Source organism: Aspergillus japonicus, assembly GCF_003184785.1.
Source record: "Aspergillus japonicus CBS 114.51 unplaced genomic scaffold BO86scaffold_59, whole genome shotgun sequence".
Lineage (NCBI taxonomy): Eukaryota > Fungi > Ascomycota > Eurotiomycetes > Eurotiales > Aspergillaceae > Aspergillus > Aspergillus japonicus.
The window spans coordinates 116,777-129,510 of record NW_020291696.1 but is presented as its reverse complement, the minus strand read 5'-3'; the positions used below and the strand labels follow the sequence as shown (position 1 = coordinate 129,510).

At 54.3% G+C, this 12,734-nt stretch overlaps 7 protein-coding genes across 7 annotated transcripts; 2 read left to right on the top strand and 5 right to left on the bottom strand.

Annotated features, from left to right (window-relative positions):
• Positions 1–406: 406 nt before the first annotated feature.
• Positions 407–2,195, bottom strand: BO86DRAFT_391885 (phenylalanine--tRNA ligase). The gene has a single exon (XM_025672687.1). It carries the CDS (start codon positions 2,137–2,139, stop codon positions 589–591), a length of 1,551 nt encoding a protein of 516 aa, XP_025524232.1. The 5' UTR covers positions 2,140–2,195; the 3' UTR covers positions 407–588.
• An 846-nt stretch (positions 2,196–3,041) lies between these two features.
• grpE (mitochondrial nucleotide exchange factor MGE1) lies at positions 3,042–3,937 on the bottom strand (the record flags this gene model as incomplete). Its single annotated transcript, XM_025668325.1, has 3 exons — positions 3,042–3,074; positions 3,139–3,567; positions 3,674–3,937. The coding sequence occupies 3 exons, from the start codon at positions 3,935–3,937 to the stop codon at positions 3,042–3,044; spliced, it is 726 nt and encodes a 241-aa protein (XP_025524231.1).
• Positions 3,938–4,565: 628 nt separating this feature from the next.
• Positions 4,566–6,018, top strand: BO86DRAFT_184121 (alpha/beta hydrolase). Its single transcript, XM_025666618.1, has one exon. It carries the CDS (start codon positions 4,726–4,728, stop codon positions 5,686–5,688), a length of 963 nt encoding a protein of 320 aa, XP_025524230.1. The 5' UTR covers positions 4,566–4,725; the 3' UTR covers positions 5,689–6,018.
• Positions 6,019–7,328: 1,310 nt separating this feature from the next.
• On the top strand, positions 7,329–8,666 carry cbpA (putative calcineurin binding protein; the record flags this gene model as incomplete). The annotated part of the gene is made up of 1 exon (XM_025672686.1): positions 7,329–8,666. A coding segment is annotated over exon 1 (952 nt), but the record flags the coding sequence as incomplete, so codon positions are not given.
• Positions 8,667–8,783: 117 nt separating this feature from the next.
• Positions 8,784–10,627, bottom strand: BO86DRAFT_391881 (DNA-directed RNA polymerase II core subunit RPB3). The gene is made up of 3 exons (XM_025672685.1): positions 10,474–10,627; positions 9,772–10,340; positions 8,784–9,657 (listed from the first exon to the last, which is right to left on the bottom strand). Exons 1-3 carry the CDS (start codon positions 10,525–10,527, stop codon positions 9,267–9,269), a joined length of 1,014 nt encoding a protein of 337 aa, XP_025524228.1. The 5' UTR covers positions 10,528–10,627; the 3' UTR covers positions 8,784–9,266.
• Positions 10,628–10,819: 192 nt separating this feature from the next.
• BO86DRAFT_184035 (uncharacterized protein) lies at positions 10,820–11,398 on the bottom strand. Its single transcript, XM_025666616.1, has one exon. The coding sequence runs from the start codon at positions 11,273–11,275 to the stop codon at positions 10,949–10,951; it is 327 nt and encodes a 108-aa protein (XP_025524227.1). The 5' UTR covers positions 11,276–11,398; the 3' UTR covers positions 10,820–10,948.
• BO86DRAFT_184046 (NUDIX hydrolase) lies at positions 11,399–12,319 on the bottom strand. Its single transcript, XM_025666617.1, has 2 exons — positions 12,092–12,319; positions 11,399–11,949 (listed from the first exon to the last, which is right to left on the bottom strand). The coding sequence occupies exons 1-2, from the start codon at positions 12,141–12,143 to the stop codon at positions 11,522–11,524; spliced, it is 480 nt and encodes a 159-aa protein (XP_025524226.1). The 5' UTR covers positions 12,144–12,319; the 3' UTR covers positions 11,399–11,521.
• Between the last annotated feature and the right edge of the window lie 415 nt (positions 12,320–12,734).

The following is a 12,734-nucleotide window of genomic DNA, read 5'->3' as shown; positions in this document are numbered from 1 at the left end:
CACAGTCTCGGTTTAGACGTCGGACCAGCGGGCCAGGCGGTAAGGCCGGCCCTCGGTGTTCTCTCGCCAATACAACAATACAACAATACATCCTACCTATGGAGCACAAGAGGAGCTGAGCTGATGGGATGAAATGACAAGATATCGCCGAGAAAGACGAGATTAACCAGATTGCCCAGACTGCTAGTGTTGTAGGAAACACAAAGGTAAACCAAGCAACCAATGCCCTCACGAATGCAGCCATCCCCTTCCATGTCTCTACCCGGCTGTGCTGCGCTGTACTGTGCTGCAATCGATCTGCTACGTCACAATGCATACCGCCCCTGCAGGCAGTTAAATCCAACCACTAAGCAGCAGTACAACACCAAACGAAATGTAGTTTGAATGCTATCATGGGACCCCTAGCCGGGAACTTGAATTCTATTCAAGAGGAAAGAGGTCATATCTTTTGTTGTTGTACAAGCCAAGATCTTACATACACCCTATCATACAGACACGCATCCGTTTGCCTTGCCGTCATCAGGCACCCAATCTATCTATACCTATACACATTACAGACACCCCCTATCCTGGTATATCGAACAACGACTACCGCAGCTCCACCCCCAGCTGGCCAACGAGCTCTTGGCGCAACTTATCGTGGAGATCATTGGCCTCCGCGTTGGTGAGCGTGCGCTCCAGACTCCGGTAGTTGATCCGGTAGCACATGCTCTTGCGCTTGGTCTTGGGGTGCGTGAACTCGTCGACCAGACGCACATCCTCCACCAGATCGCCCGCAACCCCACGAACCAGCTCCATGATATCATTCTCATGCACGGGCACGGCGCCGCCCGCCGCACTCCCGCCACTGGCCGCCCCCGGGGGCAACCAGAAGGCGACATCCTTGTAGCAAGCGGGGTACTTGGAGAAGGGCTTGAAGCGGGTGATCTGCCCGGCCCGGAACTGCGACAAGAAGCGCTTGTCCCGCGACCAGAACAGTCGGATGTCGGGGATGTTGAACAGGAGCATGGCGATGCGCTCCAGGCCGATGCCGAACGCCCACCCCATGCGGTTCGGCACGTCCGAGTTATTCAACAGCTCCTGCTTGATGACACCGCAGCCCAGCACCTCCAGCCAGTCGCCCTGCCAGAACACCTCCAGCTCCCAGGAGGGGCTCGTGAAGGGGAAGTACGCCTCGACCCAGCGGACCTTGAGGGGCTCGGTCTCCTCCCCGGCGGCGGCCGCGGCCTTGCTCGCCTCCGTGAAGATCGTGATGACCATGCGCTCCAGCGACCGCTTGAGGTGCGCGGCGACCTCCTCGACCTCCTCGACGCTGTGGAACTCGGCCTGCAGCGGGTTGCGCTGCGGGTGCACGGTGGGGTTCGGGTCCTCGACGACGACGTCGTGGGCCGGGATGCGCTCGACGTCCGCGCGGATCGCCGCCGCCGTCGCGCGGGCATGCTGCAGCGGCTCCTGCGCGGGCCGCTTCCACAGCATCGCCCCCTCCATCTGGTGGAAGACCGGGTAATGGCTGCGGTCGATGGCGTCCCGCCGGTACACGTCCGCCACCACGGTGTAGCCCACCTCCTCCGGGCGGGTGCGCTCGTTGCGGCTGATCTGCTGGAAGTACGCCTGCTGGTGGGCGCTCGTGTGCGTGCGCAGCACCAGCTTCTCGCTGAGGTAGTAGGTGTCGGTGCGGCTGCGGCCCGGGTGGTCCGCGGGGAAGCCGAGCACGTCGAAGTTCTCGGCCGTCGTCACCACGGGGTTCTCCTCGGTGTAGTTCCCGTACGTGGGCCCCGGGAACTGGCTCTCGATCAGCTGGCGCGTGATGGCCAGCGGGTGGTTCTCGTCCAGGTATAGCCGGCGGCCGACGTGCGAGAGGATGGTATCGGTGACGTTGGTCCATTCGTCGCGCTCGTACGATTGCGCCTCAGTTGCCAGGGCTTGTGCTGCAGAGCCACCGGCGATGGCGCCTTTAGTGACATCGGTAGGTTTCTCGTTCGTTCGGCGAACGGCCGTGAAGCTCCATTCGCGGCGCGGGATGGTTGACGGCGCCGGGAGGTGCGAGAGCGGGATCCGTAGGTGCCTCCCAGAAGAATAATTGATGGCCCACCTGCTGCTGCTGGCGCGCAGAGCCCGGCCAGTGGCTAGTAAGCGCATCTCTAGAGTAGGTGCAATGGAGCTGCACTGAAGACTGAGCCAGTGCGTCGTTGTCGCTGGCTAGGTGATTCTCTCACGGCGGTTTAGATCGTAGTGTACAAAACATGCCGGGGCGGGAGAACCACGGCCCGAGCGGATTCCCCCAAAATCATCCGGTCATTCTACGTTGTGCAAGACTGCAAGTTGATGATCAGGGATCAGTGAAACTCAATTGACTGATCATCACAGCTCAATCAAAATCATCGCAAGCCATGGTATGAAAAGTGGTTTCAGAGTAAAATACGAAGCTGTCGTGTCTGCGGCCTTGCCATGTCTTCTAAAATATAATACCATCTACGCATTTCCGAGGAATCAACATGCCTGTCATAACGTCTTTGGTCCATTCGGCCAAAAGACTGTCTATTAGACTTCATAAGTACCCTGCATTGCCATGACGGCAAGAGGGCGATGCAAAAAAGTCATAACATGATCCGATGCCCTGCAGGCATAACCCGCACCCGTTTCAATGCCAGTCCCAGCGTGATAATATCACTTTTCAAGAGAAAAGAAGAAACAAAGACACCGACCATTGCGTGTAATATACATAATAGGGAGGAGAGAGTCGAGAAAAGAACGCCAATCCAAAAGAAATCAGATCATTGACAAGCGCACCGGGAGAAAGCTCAGGCGACACCAGTCGCGAAGTAAACGGTGTATCATACACATGCGTTCGTAGACAGGGAAAAAAAGCGACAATCGCCGGATCATGGTTTTCCGGCGGCATGCTCGGTTGGATGAACCATCGCATTAGAATTTAGGTGAACCCCCTATCGCGGCGGGAAGAGATGTGGTGTATTATACAGGTTGAATGAGGGAGGAGTGATTGAAAATTGCGATGGTATTCGAAGGGGTCATGGAGATGTTTAGTTGTTCTTGACAACACCGACCTTAGCAGCCTGGAGAAAACGAAAACACATTAGCATCCCTGGTTAAGACAATTTGTTGCTGGAGGTCACATACTCTAAGGACACGGCCGTTCAGACGGAAACCCTTGCTCTGAACAAACATGATCTCGCCGTCCTCTTTGCCCTCGACCTTGGTCATGAACACGGCCTCGTGGACGTTGGGGTCGAACTTCTGGGCCGAACCATCCTCAGCGGGAGCGCTGGGGTCGAACTGCTCGAGGCCGTGCTTCTTCAAGGTGCCCATCAAGACGTTCTGAGTCATCTTCAAGCCCGAAACAAGGTCCAACAGGTCCTTGTTGGCCTCGGTGGGGGCGGCCTCGAGCTTCTCCTTGGGAACGGCCAGCATAGCACGGTCGAAATTATCGATACTCTCGAGAAGGTCCTGAGCGAAGCGCTGGATGGCGAAGTTGCGAGAGTTGTCCATGTCGCGCTTGGTGCGCTCCTGGAGGTTGATGAAGTCGGCCTTGGAACGAAGGTATTGGTCCTGTGAGATATTAGACCAGGTGATCTCGGCATTTCATAGCTCTTCCGCGTAAGGAAATGTCCATTATGACTCGTGATATCCGCCCAGCAGGGTAGGTGGCAATTACCTTTAGGCCGATGATCTCCTTCTTTTTCTCCTCAAGCTCTTTGCGGCAAGCATCCTCACCCTCCTCAGCGGCGCCGTTTTGCTCGCCATTCTCGGCCTTGTTCTCCGTCGAATAGAGGCGTGCGGCAGACTGAGAGATCAGGGGACGAGCGAACTGAGGAAGCTGGGGCTGTTGCGCCGTGCGGCGGACAGCTGAGGTAGCTGGTGTCGAGCGGACGGAAAGCAGGGACCGCTGGGCCTGTCTGAGGAAGGTTCTTTGGAACATGTTGAGCAAGGGAATATGGCAAATGAATGCTGCGGTGGATGGAAAGAATGGAAGCTGAAGCTCAAGCAAATTTGAAGTGGTGAAGTATGAACGAGATCGGCGATAGTGATGGAAAAAGCAGAAGTTTCGCCCGTGCCGGCGTCACCTGACTGTCCTGAGCAGCGATATCCGGATCAACATGCGGGCCGACAATCGGCTCTCATCGGTTAGTGATCGATCTATAGGAGGATGCGGAGTCCTCATCACTACGTTAACGTTATTTATTACTAGGAAAGACCATCACTTCGGCCGGATCAAGACATAATTATATTGTCATTCTTTTGCGAACCGTCCAATCGTCGTGACACGGAAAAGGAGACCTCCAGTGACATAAGGTTTTGGCTTGAAGCATAAATTGTCGAGGCACGCTGCTGCAACTGATTGCCCGCCGAGGGTTGACCGTGGCCACGATGGCGGTTGCATATGACATTCACTACCTTGTTTAGCGTCAAGCAAGCTACCAGTTAACCGAGGATTGCCTGAGTCAATTTAGCCCAGAACCCTCCAACTATACGTAGTATAGACGCAGAGACGAGTGGGCGGCGTGCAAATCCAATTCCTCAAAAGAGCTGGATGCTCCTTGTTCTTTGCCCCCTCCCCCCTCACCAGCAGCAAGTTATTCCTGACCCGTTGGTACAGTCTCCCGGTATATAGTTCCGGGTCGAACCCACCCAGGTAGCTGCCAAAAGGGTTATCTTTCATTTCTCTGTGACTGCAATTGTCGACCCCATATCAAGCGTTCCTTCACCATGCCCTTAGAATTGAATCCCGCATTTGCCGAGACTGCCGACCCTCTCCTGCAGATATTGGCCGCCAGTCCAAAGCACGCAGTGCATGATATCCACGCTCGCCGGATAGGTATCACTGCCCTGTATGATTCCGTCTTCGCGACATTGCCCTATGCCCGGGGAGTAGAACGGACGGTTCACCAAGTCCGGTCCTATGACGGATGGCTCATTTCCGTCAAACGCTACTATAAGAAGAACAACTCGTCTCCGGGACGTGGCCCAGCGATCTTCCACGTGCATGGAGGGGGTATGATTCAGGGCACGGTTGATCTGTTCGACAAGGAGCTCGCCCTGCAAGTCGAGAAGAGCAACATGCCGATCTTCTCGGTGGATTACCGGCTGGCACCCGAGTGTCCGCACCCAACACCACTTGAGGATTGCTATGCTGGACTGGCGTGGCTCCATCGGCAGGCAACCCAATTCCGGGTAGACAACAGCCGCATTGCTCTCATGGGGGAGAGCGCCGGGGGGTGCCTTGTTGCGGGCATTGCTATGCTGGCCCGGGATCGGGGCTTATCCCCGCCTCTCGCGAAGCAGGCTCTGTTTTGCCCGATGTTAGATGATAAGAATACTGTCCCAAATCCTGCGCTGGAGCCTTTCGCTACATGGACTTACGAGGACAATCTCACTGGCTGGACTGCCCTGTTGGGACAAGATATCGGGACGGACAATGTCTCGCCATACGCTGCGCCTGCCCGAGCCACCAACCTGGAAGGCTTGCCGCCAACGTACATCGACGTAGGCGAGCTGGACATCTTTCGTGACGAAGCTATCGCCTTCGCGGCGAAGATCGCAGCTGCCAATATCAGCTTGGAATTGCATGTGTACCCGGGTCTGCCTCATGTTTTCGAGATCTATGCACCAGACTGTGAACCCTCTCAGAGGGCCCTCGAAAATCGATCCAAGTTCCTTGCCAGCCTATAATGCTGCATGCGGGGACTCGGATGGCGTGTTTATGCCACTGAGAACCGAGTCGTTTGACCAGACCGGCCATAATCGATGGGGAATAACACGTGTATTGTGTGTACACTTATTTGAGCGATGTGGAATCGACTAGAATGGATTCTAGGTTGGCTGTCGAGAGAGTGCGTCATTCGGAAGAGCGGAGTGGCTGAGCGCCAGATGCAATACAAGATGGTCAGAGCTCCGAGCTAAGCCATGAGGGTGTATGTAGGATATCAGTCCAACACGGTTACTGTAGGCGGAACAAAACTGTACGTATGTACTAGGACAAATGATTGAGGTCACTCGAGCAACTGACGTCGTTTATGGAAGTAAGTCAGTAGAGGCACCCAAAGGTATAAGCCTTGTGCAGGCGACGTAGGTAGACGCATAGTTCTCTGAGCACACACATCAGCCCCCCTGTTGGACATGATTCTGAAGTGTCTCAAAGTGTAGATAAGGTTGGTTAGACTATAGTTCGATACGGCCTAAAGTATAGAGGCTCTGTTGATGGTGACATTAGGCGTGACTTGACTGGTGAGGCTTGGAATGCGGCAGCATACATGCATGAACAATCCCAAGAGCGGGGGTCACTCTACTTTACCTCGGAGCCAAGCTCGAAATCTTGCCTGCCTGGAGGACTTGGACACTTTAGTGATATATCGACTGCTTGTGGAGTGGTCCCCGGGGGCGGAGCATCAGCCGCTGCGGATGGCAGGCTGCTGGCTGGTTCTGGAGTATGTGGAGAAGGCGACCATCCCGTGGAACGCTGTCCCCATTCAGATTGAATTGTAGTATCTGTAGAGCAGAACCCGGTATAGATTCGATAGCAGAGCTCAAATCGACAGCATGTGACAGTCAATTAAACTGCTCCGACTTATCGTAGTTTATCAGTATCCAGTGATATGTTCTCTGCCCGATCTTCGGGGTTGGCTGCAGGATCCAGTCCAGGCTTCACCTCTAGGATGATCCATCCATCCGATAACCAATCCAACAACAGCGGCTCAATCGACGACCGCTCGGATGATCTGCAGCAAGGAGAACACATATGCAACATCGTCATCACAATTATTGATGGATAACTGAAGGAAGGAATCGAAGGTGGCAACCAAAAGCGGTGCAAGTCTCCTCTTCAGCCACACGGGTTCGGCGAGACCGTGGCGAGTATTGAAAATGCATGCAGAGCCGATCGCCAGGAACAGATCCAGATCCAGAAGGGCCGTCTCCGAGAAGAGACAAGGACAGTGACTTAGGTTACTGGAGTTGTACACACGTAGTGTAGACTAGAGTAGAATAGGAGAGTCGCAATCCAAGCAGGCAGTGCAAGTTGCGGGCATCTCCACTCTCCGTTCTCCGTTCTTTGCGTGTTGCTGCGCCTCGCTCGCCCGGCAAAGCGACGGAGGCGGACGAGGACAACCCCAGCGATTGCAACAATTGATTGAATTGATCCTATAAAAGAAGCGTTCAGCACGCATGCAGACTCTCCATCCTGACTGGCACAACCAACCGAGAATTCTCTGAAGCAGTCTCCAATCAGAGGTGAACGAGGGAACAAGGTTGCTTACGAGTTGCTGTACTCGTCTCTTGCTACTTCCACTAAGCGCTTCTCTTATCTCCCCGAGTGGCAATCAACCACAACCTCAGCTCTCTCTATATCAACCACTGCTCTCCTCCTCAATCAAACCCATTCAACCACAACCACAACCACAACCACACCCAGAAAAAAAAACATTCAAACAAAATGAACTACACAACGCCCCCACAGTCCCTAACCTCCTCCCCATCCCTTTCAACCTCCACAACAACAACCACCAAAACAACCCGACCAACCCTCTCCCTCGACCTCAGCAACCTCCCGGCCCTCAGCCAACCAACAACCCCAACCAACACACTGATCATCACTGATCTAAACGACCTCCACCTCTTCGATCCCCCCTCCCTAACCGCCCTCCGCACCACTCTGAACAACCTCGCCCCGCTCAACTCCTTCTCCCCACTGCCCTCGCTGCGCCGCCTGCTCTGCTCCTTCCACACCGACAGCGACGCCCTCTCCATCCGCAAACTCCTCTCATCCACCGAGCAGACAAACCCCCTGAAAGCCCACACAGCCACCCACTCGGCCAGAACCGTCCACCCGAAGGTCTACTTCGGCGAGCCCACCCCGCTGCAAACGGGCCACGACGCCCGCCCCAAACTCCTCGCCGCCCCGCAGGTCGACAAGCTCTTCTTCATCAGCCCCCCGCCCTCCCCGCCCCACGGCTGGGTCCTGCGCCAGGAAGACCCCCCCAACAAGGAAGTCCACGCCAGCGACCTGGCCCACGCGCTGGCCAAACTCAACACGGAGCTGTCGGCCGTCGGGGAAGCAACAACAGCAGCAACAACAACGACGGCGCCGGAAACTCCGGTCTCGGCGGTCTCGGAGAAGCTGCCGCGCACGGGGAGCTGGCCCGCCACGACCACCAATCGCCGCAGCCGCAGCAGTACCCTGATCTACCACCCGGAAGATCACGGGGGTAGTCCCGGTTTGCCGGCTGTGATGGTCGAGGATATGAGCGAGATGGGAGGGTTGTTGGTGGATGATGTTGATGTCGACGGGGATGAGGATGTCGAGATGTGCTCTAGTCCCGTCGAGGAGGAGGGCATGTCCGTCAAGCGCATGCCGCCGAAGACGGCGCGGCCCCCGGTCGAGTTGATGTGATTTTTTTTGGGACCTTTTGGGATTCATTTTTTGGTTGTGAAGAGAGAAAGAGGTGCTTGGATATATTGCTTGCTCGTCATGAATGGTGTTCGGGATGGTTCTGGCGTTGAACACAGTTGGTATTGTTTTCTACGGGAATGGGCATCATGGCGTACAGTACGCATTGTATATACTATTTGCATTGGGGTTGCGACACTTTTTGGTATTTCCATCTCTTGTTTTTTATCGTTCACCTAATTCACACAGAATGGTGTTAATATCATCTTCTTATCAATGCTTTCCGTCTATAGTCATCTACTATGCTCTTGCAGATCATTACACTAACCTGAGCCCCGCACAAGGCAGATACAAACGCTACGGCTCATAGCGAACCCAGTAATTGGTTGGATATCTGTTCATTTGGATTTGTATGTGATGTGGTGTGGTGTTCTTATGTAAATATGTGTTTAAGAAAAATCAGAGACAAGACATGAGAAGAAACCAAAGCAACAAAACACCCCCGTTGCACGCCCTGACCATGGAAGAACTTCTTTTGTTACCATGGAATATGAAAGAGAAAATAAGAAGAAGACAAAAGAAAATTTCAATTCCCCGAGGTGAGCAGAAATACCCGTGATAAACTCCGTCCGCATGCTGGAAATAGTATCAGAAAAGGTTGGCGAGAATATGATGTTGGTGGTTGGTTTGATTCGCCTTCGGAGAGGAGGTAGGGATGACGATGAATTGGTTGGGCTAACAGGCTGTCGAAGTCTCGGTGACCAAAGACAACCCTGCCGGGTAGACGCAGCTATTCCCAGGGAAAGTCGGCTCAACGGACAGCAGAGCAATCCAGCCCTCACATCTCACATCATCTCCATTCCACCTAAAACCCATAGCCACCGCCATAAGGCGTGACACCGTACGGCGTGGCAGCACTGGCTCCCCACGCACTGGCACCGCCACTGGCATAGGCCGTGAACCCGCCATCAATACCCTCCGGCGGCTCGTAGGCATCCGGGCTGCGCATCATATCATCGTCCTCACCACCCATCATGCCGCCACGATCCGCACCGCCATCACCCGAGCCAGACAGCGACGAGATGACCGAGGCCAACTTGCGCTGCAGCACAATGATACTCTGCTGAATGATCATATCCGGGTCAATCATGCCGATACTCTCGACGTCGATGTAAAAGTTGTTCGGCTGCGCGTCGTAGTCAAAAGGCTGATCGGGAGGGTTGGCGTGTTCCCATGCCGAGTTCTGCGAAATAGGCCTGTCCGACAAAACGGCAAAGTAGAATAATTAGCCGAGATCTTCTTTTCAGAGATCTTCTTTCCTATCGTCCTCCTTCAAGAATAATCCTCCAGACAAGGGAAGGGAAACATACCACTCCTTCGCCGCATCCTCCTCATACCAGTAATCCACATGGCGCAGGTTGTTGTGCGGGTCGTACTCGAAGCCCACCGCGGCCGTCGGCGCCCACTTGGCATGCTCCTTGGCGATCCCCTTCTTCGCGATGCAGGTCATCTTCAGCTCCTGGCCCCGCCGCAGTTTACAGATCAGGGGCCCTTTGCCCTCGGGGTCCGTGATCACCGGGTTGCCCACCCACTCGTTGGCCCGCTCGCCGCTGACGGCCAGGTCCCGCGCGTAAACGCGCATGATCTCGTCGCTCGTGCAGCGCGCGTGCAGGGTCAGCGTCACGCTGCAGCGGGAGCAGCGGTCATCGCATTCGCAGTCGCGCGTGTACTCGACGTCCTGGTCGCAGTTCTTGGAGTTGAGCGGGATCAGCCCCAGGCGGTGGGCCAGAAACTCGTCCGGCAGCACCGAGGTGTTCTTCTCGACTTCCACCAGGTCGATCGCCATGGTCGGGATCTCGGCGAGCATGGTGCGGCGGATCGAGTTGGCGAAGGCTAGGTCGACGGAGCTGAGCTTGAAGTCCACGCGGTAGGGCTCGGCCTGTGGTATGATGGTCAGTCATTGTGGGGGATGGTGGTAGGTGAGCTTCTTGGGGGGGAGCAGATTGTGGTGGTGTTGCTTTGTGATGTGCGGTGAGAATGGTGTTGATGGATGGCGACTGCAGGTTGCTCACCTCGCGGACGGTCACTTGGGGCCCGGTGGGCTCGATGTCCATTTCGTAGTCCATGATGATGATTGTATGTCTGCTGGCGATGAGGCCCAGAGTGATGGCCACACACACCGGAAGAGTTATGGTTCAGTGGGGAGGAAGTTGAACTGGAGATGGCCGCGATGAGGCAATCAGTTCGAGAGAGACTTGGAGAACTGAAAGGCGGAAGCTGAGATGCGCTTGACCCGATCGGGTAATCTCCCCCTGCAGCTGAGCCTGATGATAGGATGACACGTGAAGGCACGCTGTTTATCCAGCTATGAGATACTTGACTCATTACACTAATTATATGTCTAGTATTCATGTATGAGGTTGCTTCGCTGAGTCTCGCTTTATTAAACAACTGTCAAGACAGTTTTCAATGCATCTGAGTCAATTCCGAGGTTGTAGTGACCTCCATGCAACACCACCTTGCATCATTAGTTATTTCCGAAGGCTTCTATAGATACACACTCAGATGAAAAATCAAACAGCTATTATTGTATGTGAGCCCATGCTGGGCGGACTTTATAGATGTGAAGTGCCCTGAGCGCACAGGTCTCAACCACGAGCAAGATGATATTGGTATCCAAAAGAGAAAGCCAACTCCAAGCAAAGGATCCCATCCCAGACCATGTCTCGATGACAGTAACTTTTTGCCCCATCCGTCAGCAACACGGCCGTACTCCTCTAACAATCTATACTGCCGCTTGCTCGTGAATTCTATAAGGGTGTGAAAAAATAGCAAGGACGGATCGAATGGACTGGATAGGCCATATTCGCGCATCTCAGAAGATCATGTTCGCAAGTCATGCGCAGAAGCCCCCAGCTGTCATCCGATCGAGTCCAGAGGGGAAAAAAAAAGGGAAAGAAAAGAAGAGATTATAAAGACCCAAAAGCATTACAGCCAACCGGGGGTAGGGAGTTCAAGCCAGTCAATGCAAGTAAAAAAAAAAACAGCTTTTCCTTGGCTAGATCATTTCAGGTCGTCATGGAAGCTTGAAGCTTCTTTGCGGAAAACGAAAAGCCATCGCTACCGCCGCATGGAGCTGCGATTGAGCGCTTCCAAAAGCTCGGGTCTGCTGGCCAGAGCATCAGCAGCCTGCTTATAAGTAACCCATTGCCGTTTTCGCTTGTGCATCTCGGGCCACTGCTCCTCTTCGCGATCCACGGTCACCTCGAAGAACTGGTAGGACGCCTTGGGTGCTGTGGTTGACAATAAAGTCGAAGGGCGCATGTCGGGTATTTGCCCCAAGTCCTTATGCACCGTGCATATTACTCCGGCCTCTTCCCAGGCCTCTCTGCAGGCGGCTTGTTGAGGGCTGTTCTCGTCCGTCTCCCAGCCGCCTTTGGGAAGGACCCAGCCGCCGCGCCCTGCGGACTGGATCATCAAGACCAAAGTCTTGTCCGCAGACAACGGCACGACACCGGCCACTAGCCGTTCGCCTTTCGGACCGTACCCTAGAAGCACAGACACCATTAGCAGGGTTGCGCAAAACCATAGGTGGCAAAATCGCGGGGAGAGATATTCATAGGGTAGAAGAAAGAGTATCAAGAAGTAAATTGTAAAAGGGTCAACGTGCCTCCAGGGTAGATTACTCACGTTGGTTTTTGCGTCCCACGCGGGACTCCATTGAGCGAGGTTGTTCCGTCATGATGGACCAACTGTAACTATAGAATGGAAAGAAAGATGAGGCACTTTAAGACCACTCCACACAAGAAGTCTATATAGTGGAGAGAGAGCGTGGGCGACTGTAGTAGGTCGTTCCTGGGCTTCACGCGACACTCGTGTCAAAGAAGGAAGAGGTTCGATGCGACTGGGCAGAGAGACAACGACCAATGACACTGACTTGGGACGACCTGTCAGTGCTGGAAGTGACGCAAAATACTTCGAACAGTGGAAGTAGCAAAAGAGAGGTCCAGCCTGGTGTACGAGAGCTGGCGAACAACCTCTCGGTCGAGTTTCTTTTCCTTAACGCGAAGAAGCGGAACAAGCGAAGCGGGTCGAAGGGAAAGGCGGGATTTTTTTTTTCTTGCGAGAGCAAAGAAGAAAGAAAAAAGAGCTTAGAAGAGAGAATCAGGAAAATCAGGTATCCCCGTTCACTCCCGCAACGGACGGGAACGTCGAAGAGGATGAGTGAAGACAAAAGCACATCATAATCGGAAGGACAGCGAAGAAATAAGGAAAGGCGGATTTAGGAGGGAAAGTGGACGGAGGGAACGGAGCGAACGGAGGCAGAGGGGGG